The sequence below is a fragment of the Pseudochaenichthys georgianus genome, chromosome 7 (assembly GCF_902827115.2).
Source record: "Pseudochaenichthys georgianus chromosome 7, fPseGeo1.2, whole genome shotgun sequence".
NCBI lineage: Eukaryota > Metazoa > Chordata > Actinopteri > Perciformes > Channichthyidae > Pseudochaenichthys > Pseudochaenichthys georgianus.
Window position 1 is genome coordinate 3,794,044 of NC_047509.1, and position 27,763 is coordinate 3,821,806.

Sequence of the window (27,763 nt, forward strand, 5' to 3'; positions counted from 1 at the left end):
AATGTTTAATTTTTTATTAATCCTATATACAGACATTTACAGCAATTTTTACTAAAATGATTAAAAATAGTTATGGTAACTTCCTGTTTTAAGGACAGTGTAACAGAGATGATGTAAAGTATTAGATGACTCTGTCCAGTTGTAGTTTCCAGTAAATGATACACAGAAGATACATGTACTGTGAAGAAGAAGCAGAAGAAGCAGAAGAAGCAGGGTCGTCAAAGTGAAACACAACAGTCATTTCTCCTGCATTTACTAAACACTGTTTCTTTATTTTTACAGTGGTCTTTCCGCATGAGATGATGCTGTATATTATTCACCCTGCAGATAAACATGAGGAGGAGATCTGAGGGTCGGCTTTTATTCATTGAGTGAGTAACCTCTCTTAAGCGCACTTAAACCCTTTTTTGTTTTTTAATACACAAACTCTACAGCTCTGTACAAACAAATCAGAAAATGCTGAAAACAATAATTGTATTTATCGTCTAATCAAACACATTTGTGGTTGAAAAGCTTTGTGCATCATCAGAGTGTTTTACTTTGCAAAAAACACTTCATTCTTGAGAACTTAATTTTTTCAGACCTTCAATTGAGGAGTACCAAGTTGTAGTAAATGAGAAAATCTATTTGTGGTCACTGACCAAAGTAAGTTGAGGGATAAGATTAGCCTAGCTTAGCATAAACACTGGAAATGAAGGGAAACAGATATAGATAGAAACAGTCCTGGTGTCAGGACTCTGCATCAAGTCTAGCTCCTGGTGTAGGATTATGGCCACATGTGAATCTCCTTGAGATTTGACCTAAAGTTAATTCTGTCTTTACAGTATTCTGATTTTTCTTTTAAAAAACATGTTTTTTTTCCTCCAAATTTAGAATCTTCTTCCTCAAAAATCAGATTTTTTTTCAAATGTAATAATTTCTTTCTAAAATATCTGACTTTCTTTTCCAAATTCTGACTTTTTTTTCAGAATCCGGACCAGCTGAATTCTGGCTTAAATCTCAGAACTATTTTTTATTTGGTCAGTATTTTATTTTTATTTTGGATTTCCAGGAAAAACGTTGATTTAGACTTTTTTCTGACTTCTGAGTTTTCTATTTGTATTCTTGACTTTTTTGTTCAAAATTCTGACTTTTTTCAGAAAATTCTAAATATATTTTCAAAATTCTGACTTTTTCTTTTCTGATTTCGGACCAACATTTTTAAATCACAAAATTCTGCTTAAATCTACAAAAAATAAACAAAAAAAAATTCTATTTGGTCAGTACTTTATTTTGTATTCTCAGGAAAAACGTTGATTTTGACTTTTATTTTCTGACTTCTGAGTTTTCTCTTTGTATTCTTGAATCTTAGAATCCTGACCTAAATCTCAGATGATTTAACCTTAAAGGTACTACTGCAGTGTATATAATCCTAAAAATGAATTTAAACTGTGTCTGAAGTTAATTTTGAAAAAAAATCACTATGCCTAAAACGAGTCTGACACACCATCCAAAACTGACACTAGAGGGCCTCAGAATGTGACGAATAGACCCAAAACAAGTATTTCACGAGATGGGAGTGAGAATAAATTGTCATAAGCATTCATCACAAACATCATAAACCCCCATTTGTCTAAAAACCCTCCAAACGAATGACATAAATCTGTTTCCTCTTAATGATTTCACCATAGTTATTTTCACTGACTTGTATTTACTTGCAGTCATATTTTCAGAGCAGGTTATGCTCTCACTATTCGAGCCAGATCTCAGGCCAGACTACCTGCAGATGTGTTGGCAGCTGTTTCCTGAGAGTTATTTATTAATTAACTCATATTACATGTATTAATTAACTCATATTACTCTGCAGTCAGTCAACACAGGCATGGTGAGGTGATGTCTCCTCTTCCTCGTCATCCTCCTCCTCCTCCTCCTCCTCCTCCTCCTCCTCACAGCCTCAGAGTCAGGATCCCAATCAGAAATGCTAACAGGAGTGAAGGTGAGGACACTGAATCAGAACCGGAAGTCATATCTCTCCTGTGTTTGTAATTATCTTGCGTTACGTCCCTCTCCGCCTTTTCCTCCCTTTGCTCCACCTCCTCTTCCTCCTCCTCCTCTTCCTCTGGTGTTGTTGAGGGGGTTCCTGGAGGAGGGGTAGTGCCCGGGGCGGGTGTTGGTTGGGCTTTCTCAGAGTCCCAATCAGAGGTAGTGGTAATACTGGGAGTACTGGTGGTGTCAGGCAGCTCATCGGGGGCAGATGTCACCGGAGAAGCAGCAGCAGCCTCCTCCTCCTCCTCCTCCTCCTCCTCCTCCTCCTCCTCCTCCTCCTCCTCCTCATCTTCCTCGTCTTCCTCGTCAGGTTGGTCGTAGGGGGCAGTTGTTGCTAAGGAAGCAGCGGCAACGTCCAGCTCGTCTTCAGGCAGGAGGAAGGGTTCAGATGTAGCTTGGGAAAGAAAAACTGTCCCACCTTCATCTTCATCATCTTCATCATCATCGTCATCATCTTCATCATCTTCATCATCTTCATCATCATCTTCATCTTCATCATCAACCCCATCCTCCTCCTCCTCCTCCTCTTCCTCCTCGTATTCCTCTGAGTCAGCAACTATAAAACAAACAACAGAAGAACATAATGTTTCATTCTCAAATCTTATCCAAACACTACACTTTTTTCAGTTACTCAAATACAAATATTATTATTGTGTAGTGAATATAAAAAGAGATAATGATAAATGGCTGTTTACAAGAATTTGCCATTGTTCTTTATTTTGTATTATTGATGTTTGAATTATTATTATTATTATTATTATGAATGCTGTCATGGTACACGTGCATTTAAATCTAGATTATTTTTGGAATTATATAAATAAATGTTGTCCTTTCGTAGCTCGAATGTGCGACAAAAAACCATGACATTTTCTTTTTTTTATAAAAAGGAAATCAAACATTGAATTCTGAACGCTGGAGGCCAAGAAGCATGTGACGAAGGACCCACTGCAGAGTTAAACTCATCTAATAAAGGACTAATATGTGCCTAATAATTTACTGAGTTGAAACTCAATCCTGCTGCATTCATTAGGACAGAAGTGAACCTACATTTTAATAATTAGATTCTGCCCACAGTCTGTGTTTGTGCTCCTGAGGCATCTCTTACCACAGAGGTTGTTTTCACATTTCTGGAGGTTTTCAGGACACCTGGAGCACCATTCACCCTCAACGTACGGCCGTTCTTCCTCAAAGTTCCCTCTGAGGACACATTTAAATCACAATATCACACACAGAAATTATGACTTTAAATACCTAATAAGAGAAAGCAACTGATGGAAAAAACATAAAATAATAACACGTTAAAGTACTCAAATAAATACTTTAAAGTATATTATTAATATAATAACAATTATTATCGGAGTGTCTATTTGCACCCGGGTAAAAGTCAATGAAAAGTAAAGATGTATTTGGTAAAAATTAGTAAACTAAAATAGAAAATAAATATTGATATTAAATAACTTTGAATATAATTCTTAAATCAATTTGCTCACATTGACACCAAAAGTTTTAGTAAATAGAAATAGAAAATATCATCATTAAATATGTACACACAAACACTGTGAAAAAAACATGACTGTCCACAAGGGAGAGCTCTCGTTCCAACAAAACTAACACTTTGAGATCATGGTGCAGCAGTGTCGTATCAGTGACATGCTGTGTATACTATAGTAGTAGTATCAGAAGTAGTAGTAGTTGTTGTAGTTGTAGTTGTAGTAGTAATAATATAAGTCATGGTCGTAGTTGTGAGGGGTAGGAGTAGCAGTAACAGTAGAAGTTGTTTGTTGTATTACTATAAATAGTAGTAGTAGTATTGACGGTGGGTAGTAGTTGTTGTAGTAGTTGTTTTTGTAATATGAGTAGTAGTAGTATAGTTCTATTTCGTATGAGGCTTCGCCCTCTAAGGCTATCGCTATTGGGTAATCCCACTGCACGTGTGCAGCACTGACAGACTTAATCCACGCCCACCTATGGGCCCCACCTACGGACTCACTTCCGTATAAATAGGAAGTAGTCCCTACAATCTGCTCCCACTTTTCTTCAGCACTCCGTTACAGAAGCACTGTACAGGCACAAGCTCTTTTCAGAGCTGTTTACTAGAAAGCAAACATTTCCCCCTGGCCCCATCCTCCCTCTCCTCCGGACGGGGGAGAGAGGGCGGGGCTCGGTGTTAGCCGACATATGAATTACGACCGGCTGTGGCTGGCTCGCTCCAGGGAGGAAGCGGCTTTACACAGACGATACAGGTGAGTCCTGCCGGGGATTGGAGCACGCAAACGCGGCTCTCACTCCCCAGGTGTCGTGCACTCATTGTGTCCGTCTCCCTCTGGCCCACAGACAGCGGAGAGCGAACGCTCTCGCGGCTGCGGCCGGGGATGATTGGCCAAGCCCTTGATTATTGGATCCGAGTGGCGGGCAGCAGTCAGGCGACTCCTTCACCTCCATTCACGGATCACCATGTGGTTTCCCCGGCTCCATCCTCCCTCTCCTCCGGACGGGGGAGACAGGGCGGGGACTATCCGCCATCTCGGCTCTGCCGTATAGGCGGTATTCTCCAGGAACTCCCGGAGATCATCGGAAAGGCAGCCGCCTAATGAGATCTCCCCGTTCCCCTGGTTCAGGAGAGCTCTCCTCCGGATGACATAAGCGGTTGCCTCATAGCCTGTCGGTTATTAGGCAACAGGGCTCGCGGCACAAAACTGCTGTCTTTAAAACCTGGCGGTTGATTAGACAGCACGGACTTGTTTCCTATGTCACAGATATGCCTCCACACACCGTTCATTCCTCAAGCGGGTTTGAGCGTGAACGTGCCTCAATGTCCGGTTTATGAGCCTTCTCCTAAACGGCGACATGATGAGAGCCGCTGTGCAATACAACGTGTGGAGGTGCAAGAGCCGGCTGTAACCTGTTAGGCAGCAGGGCTCGTGGCGCAAGCCAGCTGTATTTAACCAGGCGGTTATTAGACAGCAGAGCTTGACGTTTAAACCTGATGCTCCTAACTTGTCGGTTAGCAGGCAGCACGGTTTTTTTCCTCTGTCCCAGATGTGCCTACTACACACGGTCGTAATGAGCCCAGGGCTGTTATTACGCACTGTGTGAATAGCACTGCACACACCCCCGCTCATTCCTCAGCAGGTTTGAGCGTGAACTTACTATTCAATCCGTCTACCTTTAAACTTTTTGGGTTTAGGCAGCACGGATTTTTCCTCTGTCTCAGACGTACCTCCTACCCACGGTCGTAATAAGCCCACGGAGGGCCATTATTACGCCTCGTGTGGACAGCACTGCACACACCTCCGCTCATCCCTTAGTGGGGTTGAGTGTGAATGCGCAGTTTACGAGTCTTCTCCTAAACGGCGACATATTGAGAGCCTGTGTGAAATGCAGCGTGTGGAGGGCTCTGGCGTGGTTTGCCACTAACCACAGCACATCCAGAGAATGTACACCCGGCGCTATCAGAGTACTGGATGGTACTCAGGGTGGCGGCGCGTGTGTCTGATGGACAGATGGATGAGCAGGCGGAGGGGCAGAGAGTAGTCTCTGCAGTTCGCCTCTCCCCCCCGCAATACGGGATACAGGGAACCCTGTCATCCCGGGAACAGTGTCTCGCGCTCCGTGCAGAGCGGCAGGAACTCTTGTTAAAAGAAAGCTTTTTTCCAGGGTTCCTCATGGGGAAGAAAATCAGGGTTTTTTACTCCCGGTATTTTCTGGTCCCGAAGGAGACGGGGTGGGGGGAATGAGACCCATCCTCGATCTGTCAGTGTCCAACAATGGAATGGCCTTTTCCCATGCTGACGATCAAACAGGTGCTGGAGTGTGTTCACCAGGGAGGTGCACATCCATAGTCCTGAAGGATGAAGTCCTCCACGTAACCATCATCCCGAAACACAGCAATTTCCTGCGTTTCTCATTCCTGGCTCCACACACTTTTTCAAAGTGGGTGGAGCCGGTGGGAGCAGCTACTCAGAATGGGGATGAGAGTGTTATTTTACCTGGACGACCGGCTGTGGCTGGCTCGCTCCAGGGAGGGAGGAAGCGGCTTACAGACGATACAGTTCGTATTTCATCTGTCAAACCTGGGTTTCATTATCAACTGGAAGAAGAGCTGTCCTCGTCCCTCCCAGGTTATCTTTTTAACTGGGAGTGGAATTGAACTCAGCCCGCATGAGAGCGCGACTCTCACAGCGGAGAGGGGGGAAAGTGACAGCTCTCCTCCGGCGCGTTACACCCCGCGGGGCAGAAAAAACGTTTTCTACGGGGAAAACAGAGACTCAGACATGTGTCACGCGCTTTGGCGCCTCAATGGGTTTTGGCTTTAGTGTTACGCGCACTGAGTAAAGCTCCATTTGAAACTTTAGATCAGGTCCCCCTGAAGTTCTTGTCAGCCAAAGTAGCTCTGCTCTTGGCTCTGACATCAGCTAAAGGGTGAGTGATGTGTCTGCTCTCTCTGTGGCTCCGGCATGTCTCCAGATCCAAGGAGATGGCAGCTCAGCTGTTTTGCGCCCGAACGCGGCTTTTATGCCAAAGGTTATCACAAGCTCTTTTAGATCGAGAGTGATACCTTTGGATGGCTTCTTTCCTCCACATCAGAGGAGGAAGCCACATCTCATCTCCTCCGTCCCGTGCGCGCGCTGTCATGCTATATTGCACGCACGCCATCTCCTCTGGGGTGGATCCCCCGGAGAACTTCAAAGCGCACGGCACCAGAGGAATTTCCTCCTTTACGGCGTTGCACGGAGGAATGACAGTGGAAGACATTTGCACTGCTGCATCTTGGTCTTCACCCTGTTCTTTTATTCGTGTTTATTTTGAGGGTTGTCTCCCATTCCTCTCTGACACACTCAGTACTGAGTGTCCTGTCAGAGTGAGTAATATCGGGGACTCAATTGCATGCCCTCTCTCCTGCCTGTCGGCACTTAGAGAGCTGCCCTTTTCCCCCTCTTTGATCGTTTTAACAAGTGGGACTTTGGTCTCTACTTTTTACAGGTAGCCTATTTAGCCTACCTTCTTTCCCGTATGGAGAATATTCATTTTTTAAATGCTATATTCCCTGGGAATGTGATGCTCCATTTACGCATGGCGGAATGGACATGGGTTATTAATTGAGTAGGTGTGTTTCTGTGCTTCTGGTAACGGACGGACCAGTGGGGCGTGGACTACATCCTGCTTCGCCCTTAACCCAATAGCGATAGCCTTAGAGGGCGAAGCCTTATACGAAATAGGACTGGGGCTACGTACTGTAACCCAGCTTCTATGAGTATAGGCGCAGCCCTCTAAGGTTCGAGCCCCACTGACTCCGCGAATAGCTGAAGAAAAGCTGTTTGTGTGGGACAGGCCCGGCCCCAGGATGAAATGACTGAGGGGCCTGTTAAAAAATCCGAGGGGGCGATTTTTTTTTCTCACAACAATGAAAAATACTGGCAATTTAATGAATTGACACACCAAGCTTTTTTCCTTCTCACTGCTCTACAATCTCTTTGCTTTTTTATTTGTATTCCGGATTTACCCCTCTCATTCTGTTATTTTCCTCTGATCTTTAATAACAGATAGTACATTATTAGATGGCTGCACTTTGGTTAACAGACTAACATTTCCTCCATTTATAAATTGGCTCTTTAATTATACCATAACCTTTTCTCCTCTACCCCTTTACCCGTCTTCCTATACAGATGTTACTTACTTACTTACTATCTATCTAGAAAAATGTATCTGGTTGATTTTTTATTTCCAGGATTGAATGTTCAGACCAAGGCCTAAAACCGGGCATTTCATAAGAAAGTGACTAATATATAAACCAAATGTAACATTGGATAAAACACTACACCAAATGGACGGACACAGATTAAAAGTAAAGTCCCCTGGTTTGTCTCTAGAGTCAAACTGCCATGAGAAAAATCAAATCAATGTTCCACAATCCGCCACTAGATGTCGCTCATTTGACCAATACGGTTTATATAATACAGATTACCACAACAGAGCTGTGCAAATGAATTTCCCTCTGGGGACAATACATCTAAACTAATGTAATATTCAATCCCATACTTGGCGATTGAGAACATACATTTGTAACTTACGTACCTTACGTTTAAAGTACTTTTGTTTTAATACTAGGGATTTAGTTGACACTACTAGCCGAGTTTCTTTTGTCCAATATCTCGCGGGCAGGTACATTGAATTAGAAGAATAAGTAGTAGAAGAAGTAGAGGTAGAAGAAGAAGTAGTAGAAGAAGAAATACGCTAACGCGAAGTCCCCGGCCGGAAGTCCCCGGAGTTGGGGACTGGCTTCAGTAGAAGCTGCTGGGACTCCCAGCTAATGCCAGCAAATACAATGATGGCTTCACAAAACTTTTCAGAGTTTTACGGGGCGTGGTTTGCAATTCACCCAGCCAATCAGAAATTGGAACTTTTTCTCCCCAGGAAAGTACCACCTCTCTAGCAGGGACAGAAAAGGGGGTAAAAGTTCTATTTTTGGTGTGAACGCAAAATCCCAGGAACTATCGGAACTAAACGGGAAAAGTACTAGGTGTGAAAGCGCCTATAGTATATATATTTTTTCTTTGTGGGGGGTCTGCCCCCAAAAAACAGTTTTAAGTCCTGAGAAAGTCAAATAAGACAAAACTACACTTTCCAGCCAAAAAAAAGTAACCAATTTGATTTAACTAGGCCAGTAGGTAAGGACTTTCCACTGGATAATAACTGCAGCGATGTATGTTTTAGCTGAATACACGTTTTTTAACCCTAACTGATGCAGTCAGTCACTTTCTGATGTAAAGTCAAGGTTGTAACTGTTTGCAGTAAAGTCGTGGGGCGCTGAACTGTTCTTTTGATTCTTTTGATTCTTTTGATTTATGATAGTAATTACTTGTCTTTCAAATTTGAAGGAGGGTGAGCAAGCATCTTGAGGAACATTCATCATTAACTCCTCCAAAACATATAGTTTATTTAATAATAACACTGAATATGTGAATCATAAAAGTGATTGACAGCTGATAGGAATAATATGATTGTTAATATTATCATATTAATTCAGACAAACATCGATGAGACAGCTAGTTAATGTACTTGTTGCTGCAGTCTGCATATACTTGGTACCCCTGGTCTAAGAGTGAAACAAACTCATTCAGTTATTGTTCATTTAAAATCCATTAAATTATGTCTGCCACCTTATATATTTATATTTAAGGATTTACTGATGTGCCACAATAATGTCACCTAATGTTATCGAGTTAAAATATCAAAATTGTGGCTTTCCAAGTTAAGATTGATTGATATGACTGCGATTAAATCAGCATATACTTCTGCCAGGGGATGCCACCCCTCAAAATCTCCTGCCACCCTCTTGCCACCCCATGAATATTTTTCTAGATCCGCCCCTGAGTAGTAGGTAGTTGGTGTAGTATGAGTAGTAGTAGTAGTAGTAGTAGTAGTAGTAGTAGTAGTAGTAGTTGTTTTAGTAGTAGTAGTAGGTAGTAGTAGTAGTAGTAGTAGTAGTAGTAGTAGGTAGTTGTAGTATGAGTAGTAGAAGTAGTAGTAGTAGTAGTAGTAGTAGTAGTAGTAGTAGTAGTAGTAGTAGTAGTAGTAGTAGGTAGTAGTAGTAGTAGTAGTAGTAGTAGTAGTAGTAGTAGTAGTAGGTAGTTGTAGTATGAGTAGTAGAAGTAGTAGTACTGACGGTGGGTAGTAGTTGCAGACGAGGTATGAGACTCTCTCCCAGTCCAGACCCTCCATGTTGTTACAGAAATGGAAAGCACAGCCGACCCTGTGTGTGTCTGCCCACACCATCTGTAACACACACACACACACACACACACACACACACACACACACACACACACACACACACACACACACACACACACACACACACACACACACACACACACACACACACACACACACACACACACACACACACACACCAAGTTCAGGCCAAGTGTAGAGATACAAGCGAGTGCATAAATGTGTATATTTATATATGACCTGTGTATAGTGTCCACACAGCTTGTCTTCAGTACAGCTGTTGTTTTGGAAGTCATGGTCCAGATGTTCTACAGGAATCAATTACATTTCAATACATTATAAATAATTAATATAAATACAACATTTATTTAAGTACGGTACAAATCCCCTCTGCATTCATAACTGAAGTGACCTTACGTAATTAAAGTATTTTAATTAGAAGTACTTCTGATGCAGAAAGGTCCCATAACAGAATAGTTATTATAAAATATTCACATATTTGTACATATATTATATTATTTAATCATTTTTACTGATGCATCAACTAACCTATACTTTAAGCAATATTTAACAAAGGCTCTGTTTGAAGTTCAATATCAGCTAAATAAACTTTATCCATCATGAAATTCAGTGTTTTGTTCCTGTTGTTTTGTTTGAGTCCGCCTGTAAGTCCAAAATGCACTCTTCTTTTTGCTCTGATTTTGGTCTCCACCGACTCCACTGAAATATCTGTTTCTCTTCAGCCACTAAATGTTCCTCTCTCTTTATCATTAATAGCCGACTGTGTCTCTCTGATATTTGTTGATGGAGAAGTTTGGATACTGAAGGAAATTATTCAAAATGTGGCCTTTCCAAGATGGAGTTTAGTCGACTGCACTTACCCAGAAACCATTTCTCCAGAGCCTCTCGGATGTCCAGCGGTCCGGTGCCGGCGAACAGATTTTCTCCGGTTTCCATCAGATCTGGGTTGTGGTTCCAGATGCATTTAGCAGCGTAACCCTCAGCGATCACCTTCAGGTTCGCGTCCCATTTCTGCACACAACCAAAAGAAGGTAAAGGTCCCCTATTATACTGTTTTTCATCAATATATTACAGGTCTCAGATATATACAGAACATGTCTCTGATTGGCTGAAACACCAAACAGATCATTGCAGCATTACCCATAATCCCCTCTGTTTCAGCCCTGTTTCCAAAGTGCTGGTTCTCTGTAATAAGGAGCCCCTCCCCACGCTCCTCTGAGAGAGATTTGGTTAAAAAGAACTCAATGGTGCTCTAGGAGGAGATTCAGGTGATAAGGGGGGGGGGGGGGGTTACCTTGGTTGCTGATTGGCCAAAAACATCGTTATGACATCACAAAGTGGCCAAAATCTGATCAGCTCATTCCACAGAGGGGACACATGTTGATGTAGAAGAGACATGAAGAAGAGGGGACACATGTTGATGTAGAAGAGACATGAAGAAGAGGGGACACATGTTGATGTAGAAGAGACATGAAGAAGAGGGGACACATGGTGATGTAGAAGAGACATGAAGAAGTGGGGAGTTTGTATCTTTCAGTGTTGAGGTGGGCACTGTTAGATTCTGTGTCTCCTTGCGATCATAAACGATGTGTTGGATGTGCACCTAGGATAAGTAATAAGGGAGCTATGAATGATTATCGGTGCAGTAATAGGTTAGCATTTTTCGCTCAGGGGTCATTTAGATGCTTCTTATGAGACTTGTGTTTTGTTTTGGTAAAAAGGGTTTGTATCGTCAGTTAGCTGAGATTATTCCCGTTAATCTGGTAACACATTAATAGGTTCTTAAATATTAAGATCCCCTGAGACACAGTGTCGTAAAAAAAAACGAAAATTCTCTCGCGTTATAATATCAGCGCGGCCGCGGTCAGATCAAAATGCCTGCGAATGCAATTTGAACAAACCTACAGCCAATCAGAGCAACGAAGCGTTGGGCGCATTACTGCATTATGCATTACTGATAGGCCTACGTCACGTTCAGTGAAAAGTCCCCAAACTCGCGCCGAGTAAATTGCAGCAGACAGACAGCAGAACTTCTAGAATTAATTGTATATTTTGGATGGATAGATTTGTTCTTAAATGCCCTCGCATTGAGGTACAAGTCGTACAGGTGCCAGAGTCACACGACCCACCTGAAGAGTGAATAGTGAGTTTTGAATATATTTTGTAATAATGGATCATTTGAAAAAGTGTTTGTATGACAATAGAGACACAGGCCACCTGTTGTGTGCTGCGTCTGTCTCTCTCTGTTTACCTGTGTCTGTCTGTCTGTCTGTCTGTCTGTCTGTCTGTCTGTCTGTCTGTCTGTCTGTCTGTGTGTCTGTCTGTCTGTCTGTGTGTCTGTCTGTCTGTCTGTCTGTGTGTGTGTCTGTCTGTCTGTCTGTCTGTCTCTCGCTCTCTCGCTCGCTCTCTCTCTCTCTCTCTCTCCCTCTCTCTCTCCGTGTCAATTCTATATGCCAACTTTTCTTGTTTCTGCCGCTGCGTAGCATGTTGTAACAACGTGGAATTAGCAGGATAGGCTATTGTATTGTTTAACTCACACCTGTTGCTCTCGATGTAATTTAGCTGATAAAAGGAGACTAATAAAAACTAATAAAAGCCTCACGCGTGGCGTTTCACTGTCAAGGGGTGCGATATAGCGTGTATGTAATTACATTACAAATACTGACTTGAGCCCCACCACTGTATGGGTTAGCCCGACCATAGATTACCCAACACAAATACTCTGGCGCCGCCACTGCACACCACGCCCACTAACACGTACGGATAGCATTTCGTAAGCTCTTTAAATGAATGACTGTGAAAAAAGGGAGTTTAGTGCATTATATTAGACTTGGCTATAATGTAAAAATAGGACATATTAGACCCTCTTCACAGGGTCTTTCTGACATTTCAGCGCAGGAGAGGCACAGGTGTAACTTATAACTTCTAATTATCTGTTTGTTAACAAGCTTTCGTTTAGAAAATTGGTTTCAGCTGTGATTTTGCTGCCATTTCAAGTCCAAACTATTATTTTCAAACAGAGCGGATTTAATTGGAGTTGAACTTGGCACGATCAAATTCCAAGAGAAAGCAACAACTACAAACAAAGTGAGAAATAGCACACTGTCGATTTGTTTTGATTTAGCTTCTCCAGGCTGTAGAGAGTCTGGTTGAACGTGGATTATAATGTTGTTTTAAACTGTTTTTCTTGGACTGATCTTGTTTAACGATGTTTATTTCTGTCTGACAGGCTGCAGCAAACTGCTCAAACACGGACTTAATGCCTGCTGCAGAAAATATCCACGCATCAATATTGCCGGAAGAAGTGAGTCAAATCGTTTAATAATGCATCACCAGGGTTTTATGTTTTTTGCACATTTAGGAAAAAACTCGGATAGAGAAATAAATAGAATAAGCAGAAGATAACATACACTGGAAACAATGCGGCTCCAAAAACAAGTTAAATAATAATGAAAACAAGCCGTTTTCCCTTAAAATAAGTACACAAATCTGCCAATAGAACAAGTGAACATTTGCTTGGTAAGATTTCTTGAAATAAGAAGGGATATTTAGACAAATCAGATCGTGTAATCAGCTGAGATAACTAATTTTGAACTATATTTGAATCAGGAAATGTTGTGTTCCATATGAGCCGCAAATGCTCAAAGGTTTTCTGTTTTCTGATGTTAGTTGGTGATGTTCGAATAAATATGTAAAGAAATATGTGTTTCATCTGAGATACAACTCAAAACAAGATTTGTTTGACTTAACCTCTTAAGCCCCAAGCCTGTTTTTCAGGTTTCAGGCTCGAAAATGACATGCCCGAAACAAGGGACTATAACTTAACTTCTAAAAGGGTTATATGAATAATTTCTTTTATCAAAGCAAGGTCACATCTGTGAGTTGGATGTAGAAGTGTCAGAATCAATAAAGATGTTTCAGTGTCAGAGTAAATCCAGATGGAACATCGTCAAAAAGTGTAAATTCTTGTCTCCGCCCAAATAAAACACATGACTTATAGTGAAAACCACCCTTGAATGATGGGTTAGTAGCCTCAAAGCTTTAGGAATCCAAAGTATAACATATAATAAGTACCCTGTAATAAGATTGATGCAAAACAAGTGAGAATTGACCTTTCTAGAGAGATTTAGCAAAAAAAGGTCCAAGCGGACTAAGCTTTGGGTACATTTGGTTCCATCAGTGCCATTTAACCTTTCTCAGGTACCAGACTGTAAAAATCATCAAAAATGATTGTATTAACAAGATAATGCATCGTCTAAAAACAAGACCCAATATCTCACTGCAGTGTTACTTCTGAAGTTATTGTGTCTTATATCCGGTGGAGAGACATATTCTGACAAGATATTAGACAAAGATACTTGGTAAGATTTCAAGTTGTTGTAGTGTGCAGGTGAGGTGGAAACCCACTACGGCCTTATTTAAAATACATAAACATGCATATCGTTTACACGTCTATCACTTCGTACATTTTACAACAGCACTATGTTGGAAAACAAACAAAAAAATGAATGATTCATTCTTGGAAATAGATTTTGATTTACGACCTCTTTTTTAAGAGTTAGGCTGCGATAGTTAACGGCAGAAACATGAGGATTCAATACAACATTTTTGATATCAAATCACATTTCAATACCATTTTGTATAAAGAAAAAGTCATTAAGTACAGGAGGAACGTATTGTGAAAGTAACGATATGAAGATAATAGCCAAAAACACAAAGCCGCCGACTGTCAGAGGGATTTATTAATTATTGTATTTATTTGCTATATAGTTCTCAGCAAACCAGCAATGAGTGTGTGTGTGTGTGTGTGTGTGTGTGTGTGTGTGTGTGTGTGTGTGTGTGTGTGTGTGTGTGTGTGTGTGTGTGTGTGTGTGTGTGTGTGTGTGTGTGTGTGTGTGTGTGTGTGTGTGTGTGTGTGTGTGTGTGTGTGTGTGTGTGTGTGTGTGTGTGTGTGTGTGTGTGTGTGTGTGTGTGTGTGTGTGTGTGTGTGTGTGTGTGTGTGTGTGTGTGTGTGTGTGTGTGTGTGTGTGTGTGTGTGTGTGTGTGTGTGTGTGTCAGAGCCTCATATATCTTCTTCTCTGCCATAGATCTCCATAATCGTCCAAAAACTATAAAGCACCTGCTGACATGTCCCTTCGTTGCCATGCACATTATTTCGACACTCATGAAATCACCAAAAGACGATTACATCGCCTCAGAAAACAGTCCCCAACAAATGACTTCCTTCAGTTTGTTGAACGCTGTCGACATCGAGGGAATCTTTAAGATATATTTGTGTTTTTAAAGGTTGACAAGTTCAGTAGAAATCAATGTGTGTTCTGATGAGGGAGAACAGATTGACGTCTTTAACTCCAGTTATTTCCATCTCGTGGTTTGAGTCACTGTTGCTAAGATACAAATGAATGAACAACGGGATTGTGTGTGTGCGTGTGTGTGTGTTTATTTGTTCAGATATGACACACAACACAAACAATAGTCAGGGGTCTCCTTCACATTCCGGTCTCTCTCCAGGCTCTCAACATCTGGTCTGTGTTATGACTTATGGGTCATGCATGTGGTTGTGTAACACACACACACACACACACACACACACACACACACACACACACACACACACACACACACCCTCTGTCAGCTCTTTTGTCCCTACTAGGGGTCATCCGGTCTTCGAACAGGTGATCTTCGTTTCTCTTTGTCTAAACATAAGTCTTTGACAGTCATTTACTTACTGATTAGTTTTTTCTATATGAGCCTTCACAACCACTATGTAATACTCTGGCTAGCACTCGAACACATTGTACCTGATAGGCTAAGGGGCGGGACATCTCTAAGCAGTTGACCAATCACAACAGAGCCGGCCAGCTAACCAATCAGAGCAGACTGGGCTCTGGTTTCAGACAGAGGGTGAAAAGAGGTGCTGCAGCACAGGCAGTATGAGAAAAATACATACACACTGATATACACCTGAACATCAGCAGGAGAGGACTCTTTAAAGTAGAGACACTACATACTGATATACACCTGAACATCAGCAGGAGAGGACTCTTTAAAGTAGAGACACTACATACTGATATACACCTGAACATCAGCAGGAGAGGACTCTTTAAAGTAGAGACACTACATACTGATATACACCTGAACATCAGCAGGAGAGGACTCTTTAAAGTAGAGACACTACATACTGATATACACCTGAACATCAGCAGGAGAGGACTCTTTAAAGTAGAGACACTACATACTGATATACACCTGAACATCAGCAGGAGAGGACTCTTTAAAGTAGAGACACTACATACTGATATACACCTGAACATCAGCAGGAGAGGACTCTTTAAAGTAGAGACACTACATACTGATATACACCTGAACATCAGCAGGAGAGGACTCTTTAAAGTAGAGACACTACATACTGATATACACCTGAACCTCAGCAGGAGAGGACTCTTTAAAGTAGAGACACTACATACTGATATACACCTGAACATCAGCAGGAGAGGACTCTTTAAAGTAGAGACACTACATACTGATATACACCTGAACATCAGCAGGAGAGGACTCTTTAAAGTAGAGACACTAAATACTGATATACACCTGAACATCAGCAGGAGAGGACTCTTTAAAGTAGAGACACTACATACTGATGTACACCTGAACATCAGCAGGAGATGACTCTTTAAAGTAGAGACACTTCATACTGATATACACCTGAACATCAGCAGGAGAGGACTCTTTAAAGTAGAGACACTACACACTGATATACACCTGAACCTCAGCAGGAGAGGACTCTTTAAAGTAGAGACACTACATACTGATATACACCTGACCATCAGCAGGAGAGGACTCTTTAAAGTAGAGACACTACATACTGATGTACACCTGAACATCAGCAGGAGAGGACTCTTTAAATTGAGTTTGAAGTTAGTTGTTGAGAGGACAGACTTTATCTTGCAGACCAAGAGTCGTTATAATGAAGATTGTTATAACAGTCTAATTCACGGTGTCCTCTTAATCAGCTTTGACTAAATAATAAGAAACCTGATTTATTTTCAGATGTTCTTATTATTATCCAACAAGATCTCCCTTGTTGTCAAAGTTAATTTTATAAATATTAAAAATGCGTTAAGAGGCAAAAAACCTTCAACCTTTCAAGTGTAAATGAAAACAAATGTATTTATTGAACAAATAATCTTTATTTTTTCAAAACAGGTTCTTAAAGTCATTATTTCACCATAAGCTATAAACTCCCTGCGATTAGTCCTGATGCTAATCTGATAAGTTTATCCTTTAAAACAAAGCAAGCTTTTGTTCCAAACTGATCCTGCCAGGTGTTTACTTCAATACAATATCATCTAGTCAATAGAAATGTATTCACTTGAATGTGTTTCAAGATATTTGAGATATTTATTTTATATTGCTTTACTCCTTTTGGTACAATAGTCTATAATTCGTGCATAACTCTGCTTCTACTGTATGTTTCACACAGATTGGTTGTGAACCCGTTGTGAGGGAGATCTTCCCATATCACAAGAATAATTGCTGAGAACATGTTGATGATGTATTACCCCAGTGACCTGTATGTTGTATGTTACTTGTTTGTTTTTTGTTTTTTTCCTCTGTATTGTCTACAAATTAAAAATAAAGTATTAAAAAAAAGAATGTGTTTCAATGTGGATATTGGTTTCAGTCGTTGGAGCCACACATGTCTCTCCTGGCTCAGGATTGGTTCCTGGCGTCAGGCTTCCCTCCAGTTGCTCTGTGATGGAAACAGAGTCGTGATATAACTGTAAGTTTCTCTCCAGCTGCGGAGGAAAGCGTTCCCCCTGAGGTTGTGTTATTGGTTTCTAAGCTGCAGTAATCAGCAGGGTGTGCAGATGATGAAATATCAGAAGAGAGTATTACAGTTTCTCCTGCTGAGCAGATTTACATTCCTCCTCTGCTGGAGGCTTTCTAATTTACCGCTTTGTTTCAGGCTGTTTGTGTTCTGTTCGTTTTAATCCGGACCGCAGCAGGAAGGCTTGCCCTGCTGTTGGAAGTGTACTCAAATCCTTTAATTAAGTGAAAGTACAAATACTACAGTCTTAAAATACTCCACTACGAGTAAAAGTCCCGATTTCAACATGTTAAGTAAAATTACAAATATATTAGCATCAAAATATACTTCAAGTAGAAAGTAAAAGTACTCGTTGTGCACAGTAGCCCATGTCAGAATTATATAAAGGACATAAGTATTATCAAATGTACTTCAAGTATGTTTTGATTTTATTGTATTATGATGGTTATTAAATGATCCAGTTCATGTCAGAACATTTTAGCATTGTAGGCAGACAATGTGGACCTAATGTAGATACTTGAAATGCTGTGTAGATCTGTAGTACATACTGCATTATATCATATCAGCATAGCATGCGTTTTTATACAGTAAGTAGCTTTGAGTGTTAATATTTATCTCCGAATTGAAATAAAAAGTAGAATGAAATGAAAATACAAGTACAAGTTCCTCAAAATTGTAATTGAACCAAAACCCTTATTTATAATGCAACAAAATGCCAGACCAGTTTGATCCGGACGGGTCCTATTTGTTTCTCTGCTGTTTTCTATTAAGGCCATTTTTCTGGCTGGACCTAAGATCCACTAACTCCCACTAACATCTGGCTTTTGTCAGAGACGTTACAATCTGCTTTCAATCCCCAGACAAATGACTGCAGAAGTCACATGGACTGTACGTGTAATGTATTTTGCACATTTCTGTTCAATATTCTCTCTTTTAAAACTGCCTCTTTAAATTCTGATATACTGCACATTTTGAATACTTCGAGTAAAGTTTCATTTTCTCACTGTACTGTACGTTGTACTTTTTTGTAAATGCATAGGCCTATCTGTTTTTTTATAATCATTTTTAAAATAGCTGTTTAAAAAGTGTCTATTGTTTTCATGTGTACAACTGGATAGCTCCATATACAGCACACCAAAGCACATTCATTGGATGTGTAAATCTGATTCTAATTCTATAAATAAATGCTACGTGCCTGAACACAAAAATCAAGGGTCAAGGTAAAGCTTCAGAGTATTATATAAATAATAATGAAACATCGAATTTAAGGAGTTTTAAGGACTTCGCAGGCCAAATTGGCTCAAATCTAAGGACCCAAAACTGTCACGGTAAGTTATTGTTGTTGTCTCTCTTTTTTTTGGACCCTGTCGAAACTTAGATTCTTATATCTATCAGACTCAAGTCGGACCAGCAGTGATGAACACATTGAGACAGAGCCTTTAACACAAAGCAGGAAGTAAGGTTAGCTAGATATGATAAATCCCTTCTTATCAGTGTCATAATATCATACTGAACGCCGTAGAGAAATGAGATGTGATTACCAACTCTGAGGAGACAGGAAGTGTAAAGTATTGCATAACATTGGTGCAGCTTGTCATACATCTTTACTCATAGAGCATCTTTGGTAGCATGTCTTCATTTGGATGCCCATTGGCCGTTCTTCCTTGGATCCACAAACACACATTTGCACACTAAAACCATACACAAAAACAAATGGGGCGAAGGCTGCGAGCTAGTTCAGGCAGTCAACTCGAGCACTTCATTCATACATAACGCCCCTCGCCACTCTACAACCAACCAAACAGTCTCTTTAATATGCCGCTCTATTTAACCTGCAGATCTCTCTCCATGAATTGCTTGCTGCTGCTATTGCTGCAGCTACCGCTACGTCGCTGCTGCTCGCCCGCCCCACCACCCCAGCTTCCACCTGTAGGCTCGGGGGTTAGTTATTTAATCATCACTCATCGTGCTATGTGTATCTGTGGAGCGATGAGGCCCGAGCCTAGTCGCCATACTCAACGATATGCTGCTTCTAATAAACATGTTGAAGAAACAGTTGTCTGACTGAAATGCGATTTGTTTCCAGGTTCTGTAACAAGCCCCGCCTTCTCTCTGTTGCATATTTAATAATTGAAAGACGTTTCCCAAAAGGCCTTGGTGAATGTGTCAATGTTACAGTTCTGAGCAAATATAGCAAAGCATGGATCTCTGCCTAAAAGACTCAGTGTGTCATGAGCCACAACTTGAGCAACCCTGTTTAATGGAATCAGTTGAATCCCAGAGGCTACAAGGACTTTTATTGCTTTTAACTTATTTGTTAATGTTATTTTAATTTGGTACAACTGTCAAGAACCCTAATATCTCTCTCAGATTAATAAAGTATTGATTGAATGATTGGTGAAGAGCACATTAGGCATCGGTGGAATCATCTGTTTAATATCATTTCCGTCCGGCTGGTTTCTCACTTTCTTTTCGTTATGTGAGAACACTTTTCTTCTGTCTTTGTACTTTGACTTGATACACCCTTCTGTTTCATAGCAGCTGTGTCTGAGCGTCACACTGGTTTCTGTTAGTCTGTGCAGGTTCTGGTTACATTCTACAGACATTTGTATTCTGCCAACAAAAACAGAAATCTGTCCTCTGTCATTTCCTCTCTGACCTCCTTTCTCTGCCAGCTCTGCCCATCTCTCCTTACTCCCTATTCTTAAGTGTTTATTTTCTCTTCATCCTCACCTATTCCTCTGTGTTACCTTGTCTCCTTTCATCCTTCTCTCCCTTTTTATATTTCCTAAACTCCTTCTTTCCACTTTTCTCTCGTTGCATCCATCTTTAAATCTGAACCAGCTGAAAAGGAAAGCCGTAAGAAAAACATAAATATGGAAATGTCCCAGTGGGGCTTCCATTCCGGCAGAGTCAGGCTGAGACCTCTCCTGATTAACACACACACACACACACACACACACACACACACACACACACACACACACACACACACACACACACACACACACACACACACACACACACACACACACACACACACACACACACACACTAGTATGAACACAAACACTACCTAATTTTAATTTCTCTCTATCCAAACATTGTGCTCCTCGTCTTGCCCACTCCTCCTCCTCCTCCTCCTCCTCCTCCTCCTCCTCCTCCTCCTCCTCCTCTTGTTGCTCAACCCTGTCTGTCGTCCAGGATGATTTCCCCACTGCGTTCCTCCTCTGACACTTACATTATAATCTGGAGGGAGTCTTCAGAGGGAAACACCCGTCTGTTCCTGGAACTCAGGCTGACTTTTACTCAGCATTTCTGAGGCCTTTTTAAATCACTTGATACCATTTAGAAAGCGATGACCCTGATCTGCTCACCTGCTCAGAGGGAATTGCTAAAGATTCTGATCCGAGGCACTCAAACTGCAAGGGTTGCATCTACTTGTGTGCCAGAGGAAGTTTTATTTTTGGCTTATTACGTTTTATCAGCTGAGGTTTATGGGAATGTAATTAGTTCTTCCGGTATTTGGCGCGTTCACACCGGAGTACTTTTCCCACAACAGTTAATCAGAACTCAGATATATTTGCGTTCACACCAAAAAGCCCCCTGAACTAAATTAGTTCATGACAACCTTTTTTACCCCCTTTCCGTCCCTGCTAGTACCTCATTCACACCAACGCAACTCCGGTTCAAGCTCCGTGCTAGAGCTTTTCAGGTTCAGAACCGGTTCTTCGGTTTAGCTCCGGCTCTTTTCACACCGCCCAGAGTCCGACTGGTGCTGCGTCATTGCGTCATCGTTTGCGTCATGACGTAACCGTTTGCGTGCCTGCTTCATAAAGCCAAACCGCGCGGAAACCCCTCACAGCAACAACAACAATGGCCGATTGTGCTCCAGCTTCCTCTGCACCTCTTCGGAAGACCAGATTCCCAGCAGGTAGCTGGTCTCTTCAGTGGACCACTGCTGCTTGTGAAGTTTCTCCATCGTTGTGTACAAGCTGGATAAAACGCAGGCTTCTTGTTGTTGTTCAGGAGTTGATCCCGCCTCGACGTAAGCGTGACGTATGTGGTGCTTTTGCTCTGGCCGGACAATTTGTTGGTGCTCGAAATGAACCGGATTCCGGAGCTAAGAGGCTGCTCCGCTGCGGTGTGAACAGGGAAACCCGGTGCTTTTCAAGCTCCAGCTCCGAACCGGCCCTGAAACACCATTGGTGCGAATGAGGTATAGAGAGCAGGGACTTTCATGGGAGAAAAAGCTTCCTATTCCTGATTGGCCGGTCGGATTGCAAACCACGCCCCGTAAAACTCCCAAAAAGTTTTGTGAAGCCGCCATTTTATTATCCTCGTATTAGCATCATTAGCATTAGCATTAGTCCAGCGCAGAAACCCAGAGAGACTAACTTATGGCAACACAAAACATGGGAGCGGTGGAGATGAGGAGGCGTCGGCGTATCATAACTGCTCCTAATACCAGGATGGGTTTAATGCAGAGGCAACATGTCGCTGTGTCTGCGGTGCTGTCTGTGTGTGTGACTATTGAAGAGGATTTTGTAGGAACCCCTTATTTGCATTACGATGTTGACCTGATCATGGCGCTAGATTAAATTAAAATTCATCCCGAGGGGAACACGCATGTTCATGAACCTGAAAGAGATTGTCAGGATACGTTGTCTTGGCATCACCTGCACAACATGTGGTGCTAATCTTGCCCTCACTGACACTTGGATTTTAATTATGTGCGTTCAACGACAAATAGCTTTAACACGAGCTAAATTGTTAACATAGTTGTGTGCATGCTGTATGAATCTCAAGAATTAAAAAGAAGATCCACAATGGGGCAGATCTGCGCTGAATGTAATCGGGCTGGGACGTAAATATCTTTCAAATGTCATGTTTGCACCTTTATATACAGTCTATGGTTTGCCCCAAGGGAAACAAGGCAACTCTCCCGGCAGCTACACCTTTAAGAGATTAGCTTTACATTTTTGTTGTGGTTTTGTTTGCGCATATATTTCCATCTGGCAGACGCAGGGTTTCTGAGTGTTTGCTTGCTAACAGGAAGGCTCTTTGGAGAATCAGTGCACACATTGATGGGTATATATTCTTTTAAACTTGAAAACAAATCAAGTTTATTCCAAGCTGAGTCCGACCCGAACAGGTTTTGACGTTCTTCTTAGATGATGCGATATCTCTGTAACAAAATGAAGGCTCAGATGAAGAGGAATCATCATCCTCTCCTGGCCCACTTATCTCCGCAGTGGGAAAAACACCTTGTTGGAAATGTTTCACCTGCTAGTTCAATCAGGGTCTCAGATCTTTACAGACAAGATATGTGTACTTGCATATTGACAGCAAGAGGACGCAACTATAGTGTAAATATAATGTCACTCCAAAGTTACACACGTTTTTAAAAACAGGTTTGGAAGAGGTTGTAATTCGATCCAAGCGACCACAGAAAGTATTTTCTGGCATCCACATCCTCACATCTCCATAAGGAGCAAAAGCAGCTTCTCTCTGGTTCACCGACTAAACCAAAGCATCCCGCGGCTCCAAGCTGCCCGAGCTCCCACTCAGAGATTTCATCTGACCGTCAGTTCACCTGAAATCCATCCCCGAGTCACGAAGACAAGTCAGGAGCAATGTCGTGACAAATGGAAAACGTGTTGAAAATCCCTTTAGGACAAAGAGTTGAGTGCCTTGGTGCCTTTAGTGTTGGTCCAGAAGTAATATGTATGTATTAGTATGTTGGAGCCACAATAGACTTATTAATAAGCTACAGTTAGGGTTACTACTTTGACTAAATACTCAGATCCTTAACTTCAGTAAAAGTATCTGTATCAACATCCTCTGTACAAGTGAAAGTCCTGTCCAAGAAAGAGAGCTATGTTAAGAGAAACGTGAAAACAAGATGATGTTCACGTGAAAACAGATTAAAACAAAGATAATTCAAACAAGACAAAGCAAGTTTCAGACAAACAGCTCCAGAGATTCTGTTTGGAAAACTACTTTACTTCCTGTTCCCTTGTCTCCTTTCCTTCGTGTCTACCTCCTCCTTCCTCTAGTCCCCCACAATGTTTAGACATTGTTCTCAAAACAACACAATGCACCACAGAAACAAACCAGCTGGAGACAATTAGAAAACAATTGGGAGAGACATCTCCGAGAACATCTAAATGATTTCATCTTTGTGGAAACATGTTGACTTCTTTCAGTTGAGTTGTACATTCAGAATTGGCAGTTGTGTTGCAGTTTAATTATAGTGATACAAGTGTCACTTTGTGCATATATTCATTTGCTGCATTATTATGGTATCCCTTAGAGACCTACATGGACCACATGTTGTCTTTTTTATATATTTAGGAGATAATGCAGGTGAAAAACATATTTCTAATTTAAGTGGTGAACATCAATGAAAGCTTGGATCGACAGATGAATTGAGGGACACTCAGTACTGAGTGTCAATGTTCTCAAGTTATTAATCTGTGGTAAACGTTATGGTTTGATTAGGCGCCAAAACCATGCAGATCTAGATGTAGATGTTTATAAGTCCTTAGAGCTTAAAGGTGGGGTAGGTAAGTTTCAGAAACCGGCTCGAGATACACGTTTTGTTATATTCCATGGAATGTTCTTAACATCCCGACAGCAATGAATATCTGAAGTGCTTTGACAAAAAATCCATAAAAAAAATGTCATCAGTAGAAGCCGTAATACTGTAAAAAGTACAACGGATTGGATGGCCTACCTGCCTGTCAGCCTTCCATCGGGGCACAAACTTATCTCGTGCCCTCATTGGTCATGTGCGCGTTCGTGTGTGTTGGAGGAGGGGCTCTGTGAGGAAGTAGCAGATTTTCTACGGCTGTGTATTTTCAAATTCTAGCGATCTTGAGCCGGTTTCTCAAACGTACCTACCCCACCTTTAATGATACAGGTATATCCTCGTGCTTCAATATATCTCATGAGTTGTTGCATCATTACCACTTTGTTCTTACAAAGATTTGCTGCTGAATTCTATCATTTTGATCACTGTAGAATTGGTCAAAATGAGCTTGAAAACGCCTTATTTTCCTTTAACATCTTGAGGAACATAGAACAAAGTCATGCTGTGATTTGGTACCAATAGCGTTCGATATAGATTCAACTTATTGTCGTTACGTAGTACAGGTACCATGTAATGAAACGGTTTCTCTGCCTTTGACCCATCCTAGTGTTAGGAGCAGTGGGCTGCCATTATGTACAGTAGGGAACGGTGCCTTGCTCAGGGACACCTCGGTAGCACTTGGTCTTTCCGGGACTTGAACTGGTGACCTTCCAGTTGCCAAGCCGAGTCCCTATGGACTTCGCCACCACCGTCCCGATATTTAGAGCCTTACAGCGATTGGAAAGCGGATGTATCCCTCCGTCCTTAGTTGGCAAGTTTTATGAGTACAATGACCTATTTCCAAGGGGCGGTCACCCATAGGCCAGGGCAATTTGAATGAAATCAAATATCACGCTTTCTCTGAGCAAATACCTCAGTGTCGATATTGTGTGGTTGACTGTTGATGCTTTCATTAAACAATTACAGTACACAATGAGATATTTTGATAAATGGCCATCAGTAATGTGGATATGTTGACTTAGTGAAGCCAGATAATAAAACAGTTACATTGAAACCAGAGCCCAGTCTGCTCTGATTGGTTCGCCGGTTCTTTTGCGATCGGTCAACTGTTTAGAGACGTCCCGCCCCTTAGCCTTAGCGCAAATGTTATAAATTGATGTCCCAAAGGAGTCCAATGGAGGCACACAGGGATTGTATCCTCTGCAGACCGTTTACATGCACACAAACCTGTAACACACTACAGGAAAGGGAAAACCCCATAACGTAGCAATAAAACACAATATTCAGGATATGTTATCACAAAAGTCCAGATATGTATTGCCCCGTGACACACAAAGACCTGCAGTGTGGCTCGCTGAGGTTAGCAGATATCAGACCATCCCCACGTAATTAGGCTCAATGACTCGAGGATTCACGGTGCTCCGAACACTGACATATTAGATTAGTATAACTCAGAAGCAGCATCTGTTTCTGGCCTCTGTGGATTACTCAGAGGGACTTTCACTGTCAACAGTTCCGTTTAAAACTTCTTCTTTTGACTGAAACCATCTACTATTAAATTAAAAGCTGTGGTCTTTTCTTGGAATTTAAATCACGACCGCAGAGACTTTAAACGGTTTCCTCTGGCTCTCTTGATGTTAGGGGGTTCTTCGGCCTCCATTCTTTTATTGTTTCACCTTAAAGAAAGTGTCTTATCTATTTGATTGACCGCCCTAATTGATCATCTTCGCTTTTTAAAGCCCTGCTTATCTTATGGTAGGTGTGTCTATGTATGTATTTATATATAATAATAATATACATTTATTTTGGGGGGCGCCTTTCAAAACACCCAAGGACAGATTTACAATTTACATTTACAATTTTACCTTACAAATTAAAACAGTCGATTTAGTGAAGTATCAGCCGGGGTAAGACGAGACAAACAACAGGAAGTTGACTACAAAAGGACACAAAAGGACACAAAAGGACACAAAAGGACACAGGGTACAGATTATAGAGAAAATGCCAGTTTGAACAAGTGGGTTTTGAGTTGGGTTTTGAATGTTGTTATGGAATCAGACTGTCGGATGTACATATACTGTACATATACATATATAGATATTTCTTCTCATTATTTGTGTTGCTTGCAAGGTTTCTCCTGTCATGTTCTGTATATAATATGTTAGTGAATATGTTATGCAGTACTGCACAACTTTAAATAAAATCTAATTAAATCTTTCGTAAGACTCAAACTGACTGTAGCTGCACAAAGAGAAACTTAAGAAAGCATTAATGTCCCTTTTTACGGGGAATTATTTACCCACAGAAAGAATGAATTCTGACGCAACATAAAAACCAAATGCCTTACAGATGATCTTGGCGGCAAATGGAGGAAACGTATCAGAGGTATTTTATCTGGAACTTCACGCTGTGGGAAAAGTGCTCATTATTTCACTCGTCTTTTTAACTCCTGTCTTGATTTTTTTTAATTGTTTGTAATATTTTTTAGTTCTCTGCCTGAGGTTTTAATTCTTGTTTTACTGTTATGTATGCACCACGACATCAAGTCCTCTTACGTGTAAACCTACCTGGTGATAAACCTGGTTCTGATTCTGATCTAATTTGGGGTCATGCAAGACGATGCTGAAAACCAAATGCCTTTACAGATGATCTTGGCAGCAAATGGACGAAACGTATCAGAGGTATTTTATCTGGTACTTAATCGAAGAAAAGTGCTCATTATTTCACTCGTTATGTTTTGGGGTCATGCATACATAGTACAGGCACGAGTAACGAAATGGAGTTTGGCATCTGACCAGAAGTGCAAAATAAGTGTCTCCATGATATGAATAATTATAAATAGGCTAAACAGATGAAGTATGAACGGTATTGACAGTATAGTGATATAAACAGATGTATGCTGTGTCTTACCAGAGGCATCATGGCGGAGGCGCTGGGGGACACCTGTCCTCTGTAATGGTTGTGGAGCTCCACCAGCAGCTCCTCCTGCTCCTCGTTCAGAAAGCTCCAGGCTCCAGGAACCAGCAGAGCCCCGAGCAGGAGCCAGGCCCAGAGAGGAGCTCCGCTCGGCGGGCAAAGGCTCCGGCACGAAGACCCCCTCCTCGACCTGGAGCTCCATGAGCCTTCCTCCTGAGTAGTCCTTCGGGTAGAGACCCCCTGCTGGGTGGGGACCCCCTGGTGCATGATGGGAAACAGTATCCTGAGGGACGTATCCTTAAGAGGTCAGTCCAGGGTCCAGCAGAATGTGTATGTGTGTGACAACTGTGTTTGTTTGTCTGTGTGTGTGTGTGTGTGTGTGTGTGTGTGTGTGTGTGTGTGTGTGTGTGTGTGTGTGTGTGTCTGTACAATAGGCCAATTGTTTTTGTTTCTGTGAGTGTGTGTGTGTGTGTGTGTGTGTGTGTGTGTGTGTGTGTGTGTGTGTGTGTGTGTGTGTGTGTGTGTGTGTGTGTGTGTGTGTGTGTGTGTGTGTGTGTGTGTGTGTGTGTGTGTGTGTGTGTGTGTGTGTGTGTGTGTGTGTTTGTGTGTGTTCAAGAGTCAGTAAAAGTGTGTGTTCCCTT

General features: G+C 41.6%; 1 protein-coding gene across 1 annotated transcript; it reads right to left on the minus strand.

Annotated features, from left to right (window-relative positions):
* LOC117449157 (peptidase inhibitor 16-like) lies at positions 1–27,763 on the minus strand. Its single transcript, XM_034086589.2, has 7 exons — positions 27,117–27,763; positions 10,641–10,791; positions 10,000–10,067; positions 9,692–9,801; positions 3,131–3,222; positions 2,379–2,581; positions 1–2,276 (listed from the first exon to the last, which is right to left on the minus strand). The coding sequence occupies exons 1-7, from the start codon at positions 27,387–27,389 to the stop codon at positions 1,926–1,928; spliced, it is 1,248 nt and encodes a 415-aa protein (XP_033942480.1). The 5' UTR covers positions 27,390–27,763; the 3' UTR covers positions 1–1,925.

What these genes read in the sequence shown, in the direction of transcription:
- LOC117449157 (XM_034086589.2), bottom strand. Translation starts at nt 27,389, where the DNA reads ATGCACCAGGGGGTCCCCACCCAGCAGGGGGTCTCTACCCGAAGGACT. An exon ending in CCTCCGCCATGATGCCTCTG is followed by an intron (nt 10,792 to 27,116) that starts GTAAGACACAGC and finishes GGTTGTGTGCAG; the next exon opens with AAATGGGACGCGAACCTGAA. An exon ending in ATGTGAAAACAACCTCTGTG is followed by an intron (nt 2,582 to 3,130) that starts GTAAGAGATGCC and finishes TTTGTTTTATAG; the next exon opens with TTGCTGACTCAGAGGAATAC.